The sequence below is a fragment of the Helianthus annuus genome, chromosome 3, assembly GCF_002127325.2.
Source record: "Helianthus annuus cultivar XRQ/B chromosome 3, HanXRQr2.0-SUNRISE, whole genome shotgun sequence".
NCBI lineage: Eukaryota > Viridiplantae > Streptophyta > Magnoliopsida > Asterales > Asteraceae > Helianthus > Helianthus annuus.
In genome coordinates, this window is record NC_035435.2 from 21,634,849 (window position 1) to 21,652,485 (window position 17,637).

Here is a 17,637-nt window from a genome sequence, read left to right on the forward strand (position 1 = left end):
CAATGCCATACCACATATATATAGTTATAGAGGCAAAGTGTTGACATAGTAGACTTGTTGAGCATTAGAATTTTGTCTTGTTTTATACCGTTTTATTGGAGACAACTACTAGCAAAAGAAACAACAACGTACACTTCCGAGGCTACTAGACCACGTGGAGTAAAGTAAAATTCACTTTACTAAAATCTTAGGGTTTCTTTTTCCCTAAAATTCACTTGAATCACATATGTGTGATCGTGTGCCTTTTACAATAGTATACAAAATATACGTGTCATTGTATTTTCGTGTATTAGAATCTTAAAAAGAAATATATTGGTTTTACCTAAAAGACTCTAGTTTTATAATCCGCTTTAGTTTCTGAAAAAGATTGAGCCGATTTTAGATTCCGCTTTAGTTTCTGGAAAAGTGTTGAGAGAGTATACAATTCTAACATGTGTTATTGTCTTCCTTCGAGAAATAGCATACAATATGCATATCTGCGTGAGAGGTTGGTTCCGGTACAAATCATATTTATCCTATAAACTGTAAGAACAGACAGATTCTAGCACTTAAAAAAAGTTAAATTAGCGCATAACAAAACAATACATACATAAAAGTAGCACTTTTAAATTATATTAGCACATAAAAATTAATCAAGATAATTGATTTTAGCACATATTTGAAAACAAAAGGAAAATCCAAATAAAGAATTAATTGTTTGTTAGCATATTTATAGGGAATTCAATATAATTGATATTATTTAGGATATTATTTTATCATTTCTCTATAATTGGTTGGATGTCACGTGACACTTTTTAAATGGTTTCTTACAGTTTGTATACGAAATGTGGTTGTGTTTGATCCTACTCCTCTAGGTGGGATCATAACTTCCATTTAGGTTCAGTTTTTTTCTTTGACTTTGTGTATCTAGAAATGTATCGTGTACATTAGTTGTATTCCTTTAGGTGTAAAATTACGTGGCTTTAATCAATTGTTCAATTCAATAGAAAGGTCACCTAATTTCGTGTAAGTGTAACAAAACTTTTAATTCAGATGACTTACATTTTAGGTTAGAATACGTGTTTCTTAAGCCACGCCACAATCACAAACAAACTAGTTGGATATAAAACACTTCAAATTCTCAAATTAGAATCCCTAATGGTCGTTTTACGAAGGAGACGGATGACCATGTAGCATCTGTCACGGATGGTCGTATAGTGGTGCTCGTCCTTGGCTTGTCTGTAGCAGCGGTGTCAGTGGTGAAGAACACGAACTGATAGCCGGATTGCGTATTTATATTTTTATTTATTTATTTGAGTTTTAAAATATAGGGTTTATATATTTTTAACTTTTTAAAAGATAAATCTATTAGTAAATTTATAAAAAAAAAGTATATATTAAGTTTAATGTAATTAATAGATCCATAGACCTTCATAAATTTTCAAATAAATAAATACATGGGTTGTGTTTATAATCCAGAATTCCACCCGTCTATCCTGACACGATTACCACACATATATTGTTTTCATGCGTCCATAGGACCACACATGTCTATAATCGGGTTTGTACTAAAAAAAGAAGCACATTCCTTCAGATCCACCACTTGTGGCCTAATGATAAGGAAGTTTGAGTTTTTCAAAGGAGGCTCAAGTTCAATCCTCACTTGTGTCATTTTGGTGGATTAGACAATGATAGATAGAGCCTAGCCTACTTGCAGAGGTGTTAGGTTCTATCCTGAGCCCACCCGGGTTTTCCCCATGTGTTACGCTAGAGAATGTTAAGCTCTTGTGGTGGTACAACGGCTGTCAAGTGACAGTGGTATGGTTTCCCGGGGGAACGCCCAAACCAAACTCTGAAAGCAGCGTAGGCCCGGTTAAGACAACATAGTCTGTCTGGAGTGAGAAAACGGAACTCTCCAACTTAGGGAGTGCGGTAGCCTAATACAAGAAAGTATTCGTTTTAAAGAAAATAAAACCTTCCTTCAAATTAAATTACGCAAGAAACATATCTCAAATACAAGTTTCCAATGAGCATACAATGTGAGAAAACATATGAACATACAACTTAAAATGTCTTCTCATCTAGAGAACCATGTGAAGAGAATGTCACTTACAAACAGATTATTCTAACACACCACCTCCAAAAAAGGATTTCAAACAAAAGAAAATAGATTGAAAAATCAAACCTTTTAGATTATAATTTAAACTCTTCTTCACACTAATCAAAAGACAATCTCCCGCCCCGGTTGATGTCGGTTGTGGGTCCCGCAACAGGCGATGAACAAGGCGAACAATTGTTTGTAGAAACCATTAACGCCAATGAGCCTTCACTCCAAACACGTCTGATAGGATATGAAATATTGGTTATACAAGAGGCGTGAGAGCAATACTTCACGTGCGTGTTGTGGAGGGCACAACTACAATTACGGTGATAGGGTCGTCTCGTGATCTCTAGATCACCCGACGTGATGCATCCTTCGAATCCACCAATACGAAAAAACCCATCTCCGGCAGCTAACCCGGAGGCCATTCTTTGGTTACTAGACACCTTTAGATGATAATTATATGTGTTGAATTCCCTCTTGTTTCTTCTATTGTCCCTTTGCAAGTTTTCACTTGTTTTTCGAAGTTGTTAACAACAAACACGACCTTTTTTTAGGTCATTTAAGAGTGTGTGGTAGATAAATTATTTATACATATTTGTGGTAAAAAGGGTTTGTTTAGGTTGTCCTTTTCTAAACTATTTTAAGGTGATGTGTCTCATAAGTTTCTTTAATTGCTTATTTTAGTCCTACACTTCTAATCCTAAGATGAAATTGTCCTAACATGTTACAACCATAACTTTGGTGCTCATTATTATCTTATTTCTCAATAAATAACTTCAAAAATAAAGTGTTTATGAAGAAAAAAAAAACATTATCGTGTTAGAAAAAAAAAAAAAAAAAAACAGAAACTTGCGTCTTAGAGGACATGGCCAGGTATAAGATTAACTATAATCTTTTTACGGGTACATACACGCGATATGTCATTAAGTATGATTATCCGGTTTTACCATATGGTATATACATACATCAAAACCGAATATGTTAATATGTATATGATATGGAAAGTATAATAAATATTACATTTGGTAATGAGTTTATGATCATGTATCGGTTGACAAAAATCCCAAAATGTACAATCTAACTACCTAATATCGTATACGGGGATCCCAAAACACTATAAGAGAAAACTTGTAAGTGCAACATGTAGTTTATATCCAAAGAGGGCATGACCGATATGTGATACAATTTACCATATGATACAAGTTTTAAACCCATTCTAATTTTGTCATCCGGGTATTAAAAGGAAATTTTGATGAGGTTACGGAATGTAATTTATTATCGTACACAAAAAAGTACTAATAGTAAAATAGTTTTATTAATGATTACTTTTGATGTGATCCAAGGTAGAGAGGAATATGTGTGTGTAGAGTGTCAAATCTAAGGTCTTAAATCTTGTAATAAACGTTTGGTTTCATCAAAATTTAAGAAATGATATTTTGTCTATACAATTACGACATTCTAAACAAACACTTTTATCTAGAAATCCACAAAAAAAAAAAAAAAAAAAAAAAAAAAAAAAAAAAGTGGGGAAATCTTTATTAAATTAAAAAAATCTTGTTTTATTATGTTTCACTAATCTAGAAATCCACAAAAAGTGGGGAAATCATTATAAAATTTAAAAATCTTGTTTTATTATGTTTCACTAAAGTGTAGTGACTTGCACGGATTTATTTGAAATTGTCATGTTTGAGAATCCATTGACAATTTTTAGTGGTTAACATCAACAAAACTACAAATACTTTTGGTGTTTATAGTTTTATATGTGTGTGCTTTTTTAGACTAAAATAAAAAATAATCGATTATCTAGAGGGAAAACCATAAAAATAATAAAAAAAAAATACGAAAAAACTAGTTAATAATTATGATTTTGCACTTGCAAACAAGACGCATGACTTAGGATTAACTGATTATGACGTCGCAACACACATTTCATATTTGTAGTGAAAACTCCCCATTTGTCATGTTTAATACTTCGTGTAGAGAATAAATACTTTAAAAAAAACAGTTAGTTCAAATTACGTTCTATTTGATAAAATCATGTTCACTACACGTTATAAACAATATGTGTAAAAAACATATCAACAAAACGCGCGAACACATAGATGCTAAGATGTGAACGCACGCAGACAAGTGTGAACACGTAGTGATCTAGTTATTGTAAGTGACCAATTGGCTAAAAATTTCAATTCAATACACATAATCATGTCACACATGAACTTGTGGGCATTTCTTTTTAAGTTGTTCTTAAAGTACAAAATCACAACCATAAAATCATTTTTAGTTGTTTGGTAGTTTTCCCACGAATATGACGACAAATTCACTCAATGACATGTATGATAGTAACGATGAAATGTGTTTTATTTCAAGGGGGTAGGGGTGGTCATCACTCATCACTCACTCACAACTTTTAGTCAAGTTCTGCCATGTCATCAAGCATTATTCCATCACTAGTGATGGATTTTAGTGGAAATGCCATCACTCATCACACCCAACAATTTTCCCTCACAACCCAACAATTTCCCTCAAACAATCAAAACAGTCACGCGTGATATGTTGACGCGTTATCAAATCAACGAGTGATGAGAAGGAGTGACGGTGGTGTTTTGTTATGTTCCACGCTTGATGGCACCTCCATCACGTACCGCCCCTACCCCCTAATAGTAAGTTATGCATTTTAATATCATCACATAAAACAAACTATGCATCATAATCACAACAAATAGTAATTTTGGTTGATTTAAATGAACAATTAACGACTTAATAATATTTTATTTCCATGAAAATGAATTTTTGAAAGAAGTTGGGGTATGGATTAACTTAAGTGCAAGAAAGGTAGTGATTAGTTACAATTTACAAAGTTTTATAATGTTATGATGTTTACGTAACATGGTTTTTGTGGGCTAGAAAAGTCTGGAATGGACACAAGTTCTACAACCACCACAACCTAATATACATGTTTTTTATTTTGGGTAATTTTGTAGAATAGTAACCAAGTTTTTAAAGTGTTTCAATTAGGTTACCTAAGTTTTAAATGTGTTCCAATCAGGTCACTTAACATTCATTTTTCATTAAAATTAAGGATTTTTTTCATCCATTTCATAGGTAACCGTGATGATATGGATTTTTGTTTCTTTTTTCTCTTTTATTTAATGCTAACGTCGAGTGATGACGTGGATTGTAACTTGTTTTTTTAATTTTTAATGTACTTAAAGTGTGTTTATTTTTAATAAATTTAATTTCATATATTAAAATAATCCGACCACGGTATCTTATGCTCCATTTTTTTCTTGACACATGGAAAAAATGACATGGCTCGATTTGAATGTTAAGTTATCTAATTGAGACAAAAATGATATAAGTGACCTAATTAGAACAGTTTTATTTAAAACTTTATTGCTAGTATTTGACATTTTCCCTTTTTAATTTATATGAAAATTAGGCTACAATTGTAAATTTATCACTTGCTAGTTAAAGATATTTTTCTTCAAGCAAATATTTAATACCACAAGTGATATATATTTCGAAAGTATGCAGTTTTTCACTAATATCATTTTGAAAAAAAAACACCTTAGTAACACCCATAATATGTTAGCAATCTTTGTTTTGAGCAGTCATGTTCACGAGCCGAGTCGAGCCAAGCCAGGGCAAGTTCGGGCTCGGCTCGATTATAAACAGAGCTAGCTCGGCTCATCTAATATTTGAAACCGAGTTGAAAATCTAAGTTTGGGCTCGCCTTGGTTTTAAACCGAGCTGGCTCGCCTCGACTTGATTTGGCTCGATTTTAAAAGGAAAAATTAATACATAGCTTTCAAAATTCAATAATCTAAATATTATTCAATAGTTCAAAAGAACATATGCAAAACAAGTTTAATGTAATATATTACAAGCCAAAATCAAGTTCACCAACACAAAATAAGTTTTAAAAATTCAAGGAAATACAATATTAGTTAATTAGCATGATAATCAACCTTCAAATATGTCATTATCAAATTACGCTTCTAAATACATGTAAATAATAATCAGTTTTTTGTAATATATTGTAATGTATATAAAAATATAATATATTATAAGTAAAATAATCCGAGCTACCAAGCGAGCCAATCCGGTTCATTACGAGCCGAGCCGAGCCAAGCCGAGCTTACTTTCTAACCGAACCGAGCCGGCTCGACTCAGTTTCAAACCGAGCCATATCGAGCGAGCTTTTTCCCAACTAAATCTGAGCAAGCTTCAATCGAGCTCCAAGCCATAAGCTTTTTGGACAGGCATATTTTTGAGTGTAGCATACTTCCGAAAATAAATATATAACGTAAACTATATGAGTTGTCTATATGTCATTCATTCAAAATTAAGAATATGTTAGGGTATCCGGGGCACAAAGCGGGGAGTGGTGCGGTGACCCTATCCATCGATCGGGAACACCGCCGCCATCAAGGCGGGGACCCGATTCGAGGAAGGAAATCGGGGGGAGTCGCCGCGTTGGAGAAGGCACAATTTTTGAGGAACGGTCATTTTAACGGTCGAATTTTTTTTTAAAAAAAAAATCACTTTTTAAACATATATAAATAACCACACCATTCACTCATTTTTTTATACTCTCAAACCACACCAATTTCACACATTTTTTATACTCTCAAACCACACCCACTTCACTCATTTTTTATACTCTCAAACCACACCCACTTCAAACCGAGCAATGGAGAACCAACCCCGCGAGGCCAAGAAAAAAACTAAGGGACGGGGCTCGCAACCGTCTCGTGGTGGTTCGAGCGGTGCAAGTGCACAACCACAACCCCCTTTCGGATACACTTCACAACCCCCGTTTTTTTTTTCCAACAACCTTCACACCCCTCCTTTTACAACACCCAACCACCCAACCTTCAAGCCAATTTCGGCTATTTTCAAAATTTGTTATCAATGGACGCTCCTCCTCAATCCCCCGCCTTCGACCCATATGGTTTTCGTTCCCCACAAGTTCCATCTACACGAGGAAATGTCGAACGTCCTCTACCTATTTACGACGACGAGGACGATGAGGTAGTGCCCGAAACTCAAAATTTGGGCGACGAGGACGAGAACGAGGACGATGAATATAATGTAGATGAAGACGCGGGCAACGAAGAAGATGACGCTCGGGATAAAAAGGGAAAAACGGTGAGCGAAAAAGGGACAAAGGTCCAAGAAGAGGCGTTGGCGAAGGCGTGAGTACATTGCTCTACCAACAAAAAGAAGGGCAATCAACAAAACCGCGATAGTTTTTGGCGTAAGATTTTAGATCATTTTAACGCCACCGTCGGTGGAAATAACCGGACCGTGCATCAAGTACGGTCTAAATGGAACCCGATGATGACGAAAATAAACTTTTTCAACGGCCAATACCAACAAGCGGTAAAAATTATATTTTTTAACATTGTATATTTTTTTATTTTCTTTACTAAGTTCGTATTTTTTTAACACTTATTATTTTATAATATGTAGGATCGCACACGAGGAAGCGGGTGTAAGGATCTCGACGTGATGAAAGTCGCTTTAAAGGAATTTAAAGATAGATATCCGAACGGTTTTCAACATGTCGAGGCATGGGAGGTCGTTCGAAAACACAACAAATGGGCCCAAGTCCCATGTTGGGTGAGGAAGGGGAAGGTTCGGCACAAAAAAGAAAGTCCGTTGACGTGGACCCTTCGATACCCGATATGAACGAAGACCCCTCGCCACAAATAACACAACGGCGAGACAAGCGTCAAGCGACATCGTCCGAGGGAAGCTCGGCCGAGTTGGCGGCACAATTCAAAGAGTACACCGCCATGAAAGAAGCGAAGCACGCGATGGAATTGGAGGCGATCGAATTGAGGAAGAAAAGAGAGTCGGAGGCTCGCGAGCTCATATCGGAACAACGCGAGACGATGAAAAACTACAATTACCATCGAGATATGAAAACATTCCTCAAGCCGCACGACGATGCTCCGCCAAATATGTTGCCGTTCATCCTCGCCCGAAAGCGCGACATCGCTAACAAGTACGGGTGGCCATGTGATTTCTAAAATTTTTATTTTCTAGTTTTAATGTAATTTTTATTTTCTAGTTTGAATGTAATTTTAATTTTCTAGTTTGAATTTAATTTTTATTTTTATTTTCTACTTTGAAATGTCTTTTGTTAAATTTTATTTAATTTTTATTAATATTTTTTTATAAACATGCATAATTACAATAAATAAAAAAATAAAAAACCAAGTCACCTAAGAGGGGAGTGCCGCCATCAATTTAGGGTGTTAGGAGAGTTTAAGAGGGGAGTTGACGTGACACACGAGGATTGGTTATGCGTAAGAAAGGAGACTCCCCTCTTAGGGGAGTGCCCCTCTCACCCTTATTCATTGAAAGTGTTTAACCCTTTTGCTATATTGTATTTAGAGATGCACATTTTTGACGAGGAGAGCGCCCTTGGACCTAAATGCAGCCCCTTGTCACGTCGGATTTTTTTTTTTTTTTTTTTTTGATTGGGTAAGAAATTAAATTAAATGCGTACATATACACATAACGCTGGTTATAACACTCATCCTCAAGCCACGTTTAACGCCCACAAGCACGGTGTTAGCATCCGCTAAAGGTGACTTGGCATGTGACGCCAAACCATTAAACTCGGTCTTAGATGGAGCGCTCTTCTCGGTGTGCGCTCACATACGAAAGATGTGGGCCCAAAGGAATTAATATTTTTTATTATTTATTGTGTTTTATATTTATATGTAGTGCAACAATAGCTTGTACGTTATGTGCATTTAAGACATGTACACTACTCTTATTTTCTATTTTAAATGTAAATTTATTTGGGTGACATTACAAGATATGTGAAGTTTATATATACAGAAACAATAAATTATTTTTTTTCACTTTGTATTTCCTTTATACAAAGTTTTGCTTTTACAATAAGTTATATCCATTTTTCTAAATAATTTGATTTGTTTTTAAAAAAAAATGTAAAAAATGGTGATAATGTAAAAATGTAAGGACTGATAAAGATATTTATAGGTTTTAGGAGAAAAAGACCATTTATGAAACATTTGTGGACGTCTAATTTGATAGTCAACAGGTCGCGTTTGTGGGTTGATTTAGCTCGCACCAGTGGTTGTCTTGTAAGCTTTCTATATTTTCACTCGTGTTCTTCGTTAAAGTAGCGACTCGCACTCAATTATGCAAACCCAAACACCATTCGAATTTGTAACACTGTAGCACGAATCAAACAACAATAAAACACTGGCACAAGTTGTAACGAAGTTTAAACGTAAATTTTGTAACATTATGCAAACCGAAGTAGATGGTGTTCACGGTTTTCACACATGACAAACCAAACTGGCTGAATTGGGTGGGTTGGTCGGGCCGGTTGGTTGGTTTTAGCGGTTCTGTTTTGGCAGTTTGAAATGATTTATTTTTTCGAAATAACAATACAAGCTTCATAATAATAAAATGGTTCATGAATATATTACATACACATAACCCCATATTTTGAAATGAACAAAAAATAGTAACATCGATTTACACAGATGATTCCAAGTTCCACATTATAGCCCACCAAAACCAAACCGTATAAATCTCATATCGCCGGAGTTCCTCTTTGGGCGGGTATATCAAGATATTAGTCATGGTTTTGTGATAAAGTAACAACATTTACAAACAGGATAAACAGGAGTCACTCACCTGTCGTATGGCACTTCATTAAAAAATTATTTTTGATGTTTCACAAATGCGAGAATAGTGATTGCCCAGAGATAAAAGTAGGGTCTAAATAACACAACATACAAAACAAGAGATGTCTGTAATGAAACCAGGTTTCGTTCCGTCCAGATGTTATTGATTTGAAATGCATCTCAAGGCAGAAACTTCCTGTACGGTCTGTTATTGTCTTCATCCTGCATATGCTGTAAAAAAAGATGCATAAAATATGAATGTTATATATCTGTGTACATCAATGACCAAATAGAGGAATACAGTTGGTTTATGCCTATATAGCAAATACATGTTACAAAAAAAGGTGTGGTAAATTTGACCCGTTTAGCTATGAGCAAGTTGCTTGAGCCTTGAGGCTATATTGAATTTCAAACGAGTCATATAGGTCATAAAGATATCTAATAAAGGAACCGGGTCAAAACCGTCAAATGGGGTGAAAAGTTTAAAAGTTTCCCTAAATTAATTTTTAATGCATATACCCGACTATCATTGTAATGATATCATCTATGTAATCATAGTTGATGCATCAACTATTTACTAAAATAAGAAAAAAAAAGGGTAAAAGGTGTTTTCGGGTCAACCCGACCGTTTGAACCTATTTTACCCTGTTAACCAACCAGCCCGACGCACTTTTAAAGTTGTGTGATTACAAGATAGTTGTTGGGGACACCAAATGATTTATACTGTGTAAGTCCTAAATGTTCCCCTATAAGTCATTTATACTGTGCAAGTCCTAAGTGCTCTGGTGGTGGCCACAGGTATTTAAGTTCCACATATGGTGGGCCCGGGTGAGTTTTCCCCTCCAGGTCTCGGGTTCGAGTCTGGGTGATAGGGGTTCTCATTGAAGGGTTTAAATTGGGGATCTATTGTGTGAGGGGGCTCTCTAGCGCGGAGCCGGTTAAGACAACGTATGCTAGACCCCCCGACATTCACGAGTAATTCACACCTTTCAAAAAAAAATTAGATAGATGCCGACCGTTGTTGGAGGGAGTAATTCACACCTTTCAAAAAAAAAATTAGATAGATGCCGACTGTTGTTGGAGGTTTTCTGAGAGCAAGACCATATAACTTTAATACCGAGAGGCTTAGTGACAAAAGTTTATCATTGCCCTTGGTCCCAAAAGTGTTGTGAGAAATTACATATAGCTTTTAATCATCTTAAGGTTTAAAATAATGATGAGTCAACATCTACGTATTACTAAAAAAAATAACATTTCATCTCTATCACTATAAATGCCAAAGATAACTTTGTAGTAGATGCCTAGAACATAAAGATGAAGTTCATATAGAATTTGAATAAACGACTTAAGAACCATATTCCTTTCTGGTAACTTTTTAGTAATAGAAAAAAGGAATTATATAAAAAAATAGAAACTTAAACGGGGAAACTATAAAAAATGGTGTGTGCTATTTTAGAAACTTAACTAAACAGTTCCGTTACATGGACAAAATAAAAGACATTAGCTCATTACAGTAGAAACTGAGATTGCTAATATCTACATGTTAAAATACACATCATGGAGAGTTCAAATCATTAAGAAAACTATATAAATTTGCATTATACAGCACATTCTTGTTCTGGACCTCTGGTCCCTTCTAACCTGTTGAAATGTATGAAGGAAATCTGATTCAACGCATGGATATGAGTAAATTACATCTTACCAAGGATAGATTGATGCATAGTCTAATAAATTACGATAAGCTTCTTGATAACTAACAAGTAACAACAGCTTCACCAACTCTTACAAAGGCTCCATGTATACTTCATTTTATGCACATAATGTAAGTCCAAATAATTACTAAATTCTGTTTTTCATAATCAGCAACATTATAAACATAAGTGAGAATACTACAGATTTGACCATCAGGCGACTCTAAAACTGACACCCACTGAACAATCACATAGCTGATAGCACCACCAAGATTTATAGCATACAACAAATTTTCCGACATAAATTAAGAGGTAACTTTTTTTTATTGACAGCAATTTAATCTACCCTTAATCCTAATTCTACACCATAGTTATCGATAGCGAATAGCGACAAATAGCAACAAGGTACCTATATGCTATGTAGCGATACCGATGAAATAACGCTCGCTATTTCATGTATAGCGATAAGGTAGTAGAAAATTTTAAAAATAAAAAATATAGATATTTATATAATTTATATATGTATATAATGTTAATTTTATACTTTTTATGCATAAATTCAGAAGTTTAAGGACCAAATGTAAACTAGTGAAGATATAGGGGGTTAAATGTTTAAGTACACAAACTAATTTTACACTTTTTATGTAAAAGTTATAAGTTTTAGGGGCTAAATATAAACTGGTGAAAGATAGAGGGGTTAAATGTTAAAATACCTAAAGTTATTTAACCGGCCTAGGAGTGTTAAACACGCCGCTACTCTGCATCTTCTTCCTGGTCGCATCTTCTTCTCTCATGTTTCCGGCCAAAAAGCAGCGCCGGCGCCGAATTCATCGCCGGAGGTCGCTATTTTCACGCTTTTCAGCCGCGAGATCCAAATAGCGCAGGTCCATCGATTCGCAACGCTATTCGCGATAGCGGTTGCTATGGCCGCTATCGATAACTATGTTCTACACCTTTGTCCACCTTGACACTTAAACCCTTGACCCCAAGAGAAGGGACACCATTTTACACAACTTGGTACCGCTAGCCAGAGACCCTTTGGTACTTAAGAGGCAGCGTCTAGGCCCCCAGGTAAAGCGAGGCTCAAGAAAAATGCCTTAACCAGCCTAAATACTGCGGCAAAATTTTGCAAATTCAGTGAAAACAGGTTTAGAGCATCTAAATGAATGGCCTATAACCAGCCTAAATTAGCCCTAAACATGTCTGAATTCTGAAACCCCAAAAACTAGTACATTTATGATATGAACCTCACTTATCTCAGGCCCTCGCTTTTTAAGCGCCTTGCGCCTAAGCCCTAGGCCCTCGGCTCACCTTTTGAGGTATTGGCAAATAGCTTCATGTTTTCTCCTTCACTAATCACCGTAGCTTCGGGCGAAAAACAACTTAAATACAAACTATGCATATCACCATAAAATTATACTTCAACATCACCTCATAAATCAAAACCCTAAAAACCAAATAAACTTCCTCCAAATATTAATTTTAAAACCAAAATTACAAAAATGACACATTTTACCTAACCAAATAACTGCTATTTCACTATCCTACAGCACTAACAACTTAATCACTCAACAATCAGACATAATCAGATCAATCATTTGACCACAAAAATCAATTACACAACAAAACATCACTAATTATTCAGATCCAAATCGAACAAATCATGAAACATATACTTGTGTAAATGGAACAGAGTGTGTAAATACTTACAAATTCACGAACGGTGCCCTTGTAAACCAAATAAGGAATGGCAACGCCGAAAATTCCGACGATAGCTAGGTTACGACGAGTCCATCGGAAATTGTGCTCGAGATTCTCTCTGACTGTGCCCCAATCTTCGATGAATTTGTTCTTGTTGGCCTCCATTCCTCCCCCCATTGTTGTGCTTCTTTGATCGCTTTCTCTCTCACACTCAAAACACACAGATAGATGAATTTGTTGTTGAGTTTAGGTCTATATGGGCTATATGGGCTTGTTGAACGGATCCAGTTATAGGTTTATTGGTAGTTATGGATTAGTAAACTAAAAATAGAGAGCAAATTTCTGTTTTGCTAATGGTTTTGTTTTAAACCTTTAAAAATAATAATTTTTCTCTCTGATGTTTCGATTTTGTCTCTGGTTTACTCCAAGGCTCTAACTCAGTTAAAATTTTCAATTTAAGGTAGAGGCATTTCAGTAACTTTACCAATAAAAGCAAGGGCATTTTCGTCTTTTCATATATAATATCTCTATATGTTTTTTTTAAACATTCACTCTTTCTATCTTACCCCTCTTTATACCAGACTAATAGCTACCATAACCTATCACCAACACCAACAACATAGATAACCTACCACCAAAAACAACACACACCACCACACTAACAAGATGGGACAATCCCAGATCTAAACCACATCGCAACTCAAGAGCATCATCCTTAAACCCTCTCTCCCCAAACCAGATCTGGACCTACAAACTCGATTTGAAACTACAACATCTTCAAGCGACGGCGGCAAAGAGATCTACAACTCGATCTAGATCCACAAAATCCACACGAGATCAAAAACGAAATTTGAAACCATAAACTCGAATATGATTTGAAACCCTAGACAATATTTGACCGGAAATCACTACAAACCTTGGCCGATTACAAGATTTTCAAGAGGCGGCGGTGGTGGTTGGGTACGATGACTTTAGGGTGGTTAACTCCAACGACAGTCATGGTGGTGGTGGTGAGGTCAGACGACAGAAGGGGAGGGATAATGATTACGTGATGGTGGTGGTGGTGGTCTGTTAGCAGAAGGGAAGGGGTGGTGATGACCGGCCGGTCTGGCCGGTTGAACCGGCAACCGTTAGTCAAGGCGGTCCGGCTAGGCATGTTCAACTGTTTGATACTTTGCCGGCCGGCCAGGCCGGTGGCCGGCGACTCGACCGGAAACCGGTGTTATTTAGAGGTCGGGTCGGATCTGTAATCTAACCCATATCGAAGCATCATCTTGTTTGTCGGATCTGCAGAGCACTTCTCATTTTTTCTAGATCTAGAAGAAAGCCGAAGTTGTTTGGATGTGAATGTCGTTGCCAACAATGGTTCACTTTTAGAAAATAGGGTTGTGAAATCCATTTGAACAGGATGTGAGCTGTAAATCTCTAACCTCTTCGTAGAATCATAGGTGATATGTATGACAAATAAATAATTAGAATTATAATATCAATAAAATACAAAAAAATTAAGGAATAAATAAAATTAAATACTTATATCAGTAAAATTACCAAAATACCCCTACCTTAAATTGAAAATTTTAACTAAGTTAGAGCCTTGGAGCAAAGTGGAGACAAGATCGAAACATCAGGGATGAAAATGGTTATTTTTAAAGGTTTGGGGCAAAACTGTAACGCCCCAAAACCCGAATGTTTATATTGTTGTATGTACCTTTAGGATATATTATGAAATAAGTAACTAGGCTAATTAACCTAGTTAAGGGAAAGGTAAAAAGCTAAGGAAATATGAAAATGGTGCCAATTATGTTTAATTATCAAACATGAGGGACTAAAGGGAGGTAAAATGAAAGTTGAGGTTATACATATGAAACATACACACAAACACACACACGTACGTGTGTTCTGGAATGAGCCAGGAAGCTCCTGTAGGAACCGTTCGCGTAAATAAAATAAAATAAACAAATTTTATTGACAGATTACAATACAGAAATTAGAAAAGCTAACACTATTACTATTACAACTGAAATAAACGACAATACAAGAAGGGGTAGAAACACAATGGCTGAGTCACGTGTACACACGCTTCCCTTAAAACAAATTCCGAGTCTCCCAAGAGTACTCATTTTGTTTCCCAGGGTACAACAGCCGAAGCAGCGTACTAGCGGAGTTCGCCTACAACCCGAAGGTTACATTGAAAACTGCTCGAGAAAGATCAAGAAGCTTTTGAGAGAAAGTGGTGTTTTCTGTTGTGTTGCTGGTATTCGTTAGTGTATCCTTCAACAAGGTATGGAGCTGTATTTATACAGCTCCCGGTTTGAAACAGACAAAAAACGAATTAAATGAGAGGTTTAAATTGCATTAAACGTCTTCAATGCAATTTAATACGTCATTTAATTCTCAGTCAAAGCCTATTAACTCGTCAGTTACAAAGCTGGACTGAAACTGCACTGTCATTCAATGCTGGAAGCTTCGCGCGCGCGCCCAGGTCTGCACACCCATGCGCGGTGCGTCCTCTTGGCTCAAGTCCATGCGCGCGTGCGCCACGTCACCTGTGAGCCTATACGTGCGTGCCACACAGTCGCGCCGTATTGGCTCACTCTGGTGCGCCGTGCACGACACAGCAGGACCCATGCACCATGCGCGCAACCGCGCGCCTCCGTGCCATATGTACTCGCGCGCGCATGCGCATGACTGCCACGTCATGCGCCGCATCACCTACCACTTGGTCCACATTGTGCAAAGTGCGCCATCAAAGCGCCACATTGCGCCTCATCGCCCACGCCACGCGCGCGCGCGCGAGCGTGTGCGAGTGCGAGTTAGGGTGCTCCGCACCCTTCGCGAGGACATTAGTGTGTGCTTCCATGAAACAATAAGGATGGAGAGTTCCACCTTAAATACCCATTTAAGTTCCATCTCTCATCCTATGTGGGACAAGGTGCTACTTTCCCTTTTGTTTCAGCATTCAATGTTTCAAACACCCAACTTTGAGCATCGATATCTCATTCATCTTAGCTCGGTTTTGGACGTGGTTTAGTTCGTTGCGAAGCTCTTCCAACATAGAACACAAACCCACAAATAAATATATAAAACCCGCTCATTTTATTATATTTATTTCTAGTCCAAAGTAGGAAAAAATCATTTTCCTATATTTGTGAAAAATGCTATTTTTCACCTATTTTTCCAACAGCTCCATGCGAGCTCAAGAACCCTAATCAAGAAATCATCAAATTGAAAGGTTAAATGAAGCTTAAACTCTTAACCGAGCACGGATTATTGATCACCTTCACAAGGGGATCGCGAGGTATGTCTTGAAAGTTAGATTTATGATCATGCCCGAAGTGGGTTATGTTGTAAATTTCGAAATTGTATGAAATTGAGTATGAGTATGTGTTAGAATCCTCATTTGGAACATGAATTAGGCATGGTTTGGGGTAATTTGATGTTTATATGTGAAACCCATTTGGTTATGGTGATGATGACAACTTGAATGATCACCCATGTCCAATTCTTGCTTAATATTGATGTATTTTGGCATGCATGATAGATTCTTGTTAGAGGAATTGAAAGAAATGTGATACTAGTAGGTTTAATGATTATGTAGAAATGATTCATGATGATTAGGAGGAGGGATTTTGGTGAATTATGTATGAGGTTAGAAGGATATGCATGAATTAGTTGTACATTAAGCTTAGATGTTAGTACGCACCACAAGGTGTTTGATGAAATGCCTAAACGACAATAATATGTGAAATCCGTACTATACGCTTGAATGATGTGATGAATATATATGGATTGTTTGATTATATTAGTTTCGACTTAAGAATAGTTATGGAACGAATGAGAATCCTAGAAAAGAGTAAACTTAAATGATATTGGCGTTAACTATGAAGATGTTGTTATGAACGGAATGGTATGTATATGTGTATATGTAACTATTTGATTATGCGACCAAATAAGTCCTACAAAATAAGTATGAAGCGTAGATGGCATAATGACTATGGTCTAACATGTTAATTTGTGAATGAATGTGTGTCTAAGTTGGAAATTGAAATGCTTGATGGTTGACTTTATGGAAAGTCAACAATGGTAGGAATGTTGTAAGGTGGATCTCTTATCATAAATGTACGGTTTAGGAAGTCAAAGTGATGCACGGTATATTCATAGCGAGATATGTAATGGCATGTTTATATTATGCGGGTAAAAAGGATCTCATTGTTAATCTATGCTATGAGTTGCAAGAAATCCACTAATGAAAGTCAATTGTTGAGCATAGATTTATCGTGATTGATGCTATGTGTGGCCTTGTTTACTAACAAGGGTATCAATGTATGGTTATGTAAGGATGGATAGCATGTCTACGGGCTCAAGTATGGAGACTAACGGGTCAAAAAGAAGCATGGAACCTATGCTTGAACTTGGACGCACAAGGTAAGTGACATCCAACTCACTTCTTAGTATACATAAGAACTTTCTTGTTATAAATGAAGGG

At 36.4% G+C, this 17,637-nt stretch overlaps 1 protein-coding gene across 1 annotated transcript; it reads right to left on the bottom strand.

Moving 5' to 3' along the window:
* Positions 1-9,738: 9,738 nt before the first annotated feature.
* Positions 9,739-13,406, bottom strand: LOC110928790. The gene is made up of 2 exons (XM_022171812.2): positions 13,161-13,406; positions 9,739-9,990 (listed from the first exon to the last, which is right to left on the bottom strand). The coding sequence occupies exons 1-2, from the start codon at positions 13,326-13,328 to the stop codon at positions 9,940-9,942; spliced, it is 219 nt and encodes a 72-aa protein (XP_022027504.1). The 5' UTR covers positions 13,329-13,406; the 3' UTR covers positions 9,739-9,939.
* Positions 13,407-17,637: the final 4,231 nt, after the last annotated feature.

Bases quoted from the DNA above. Each gene is read 5' to 3' on its own strand.
- LOC110928790 (XM_022171812.2), bottom strand. From the start codon at position 13,328: ATGGGGGGAGGAATGGAGGCCAACAAGAACAAATTCATCGAAGATTGG. The intron at 9,991-13,160 runs GTAAGTATTTAC...CTTTTTTTACAG, and splicing joins AGGGCACCGTTCGTGAATTT to CATATGCAGGATGAAGACAA.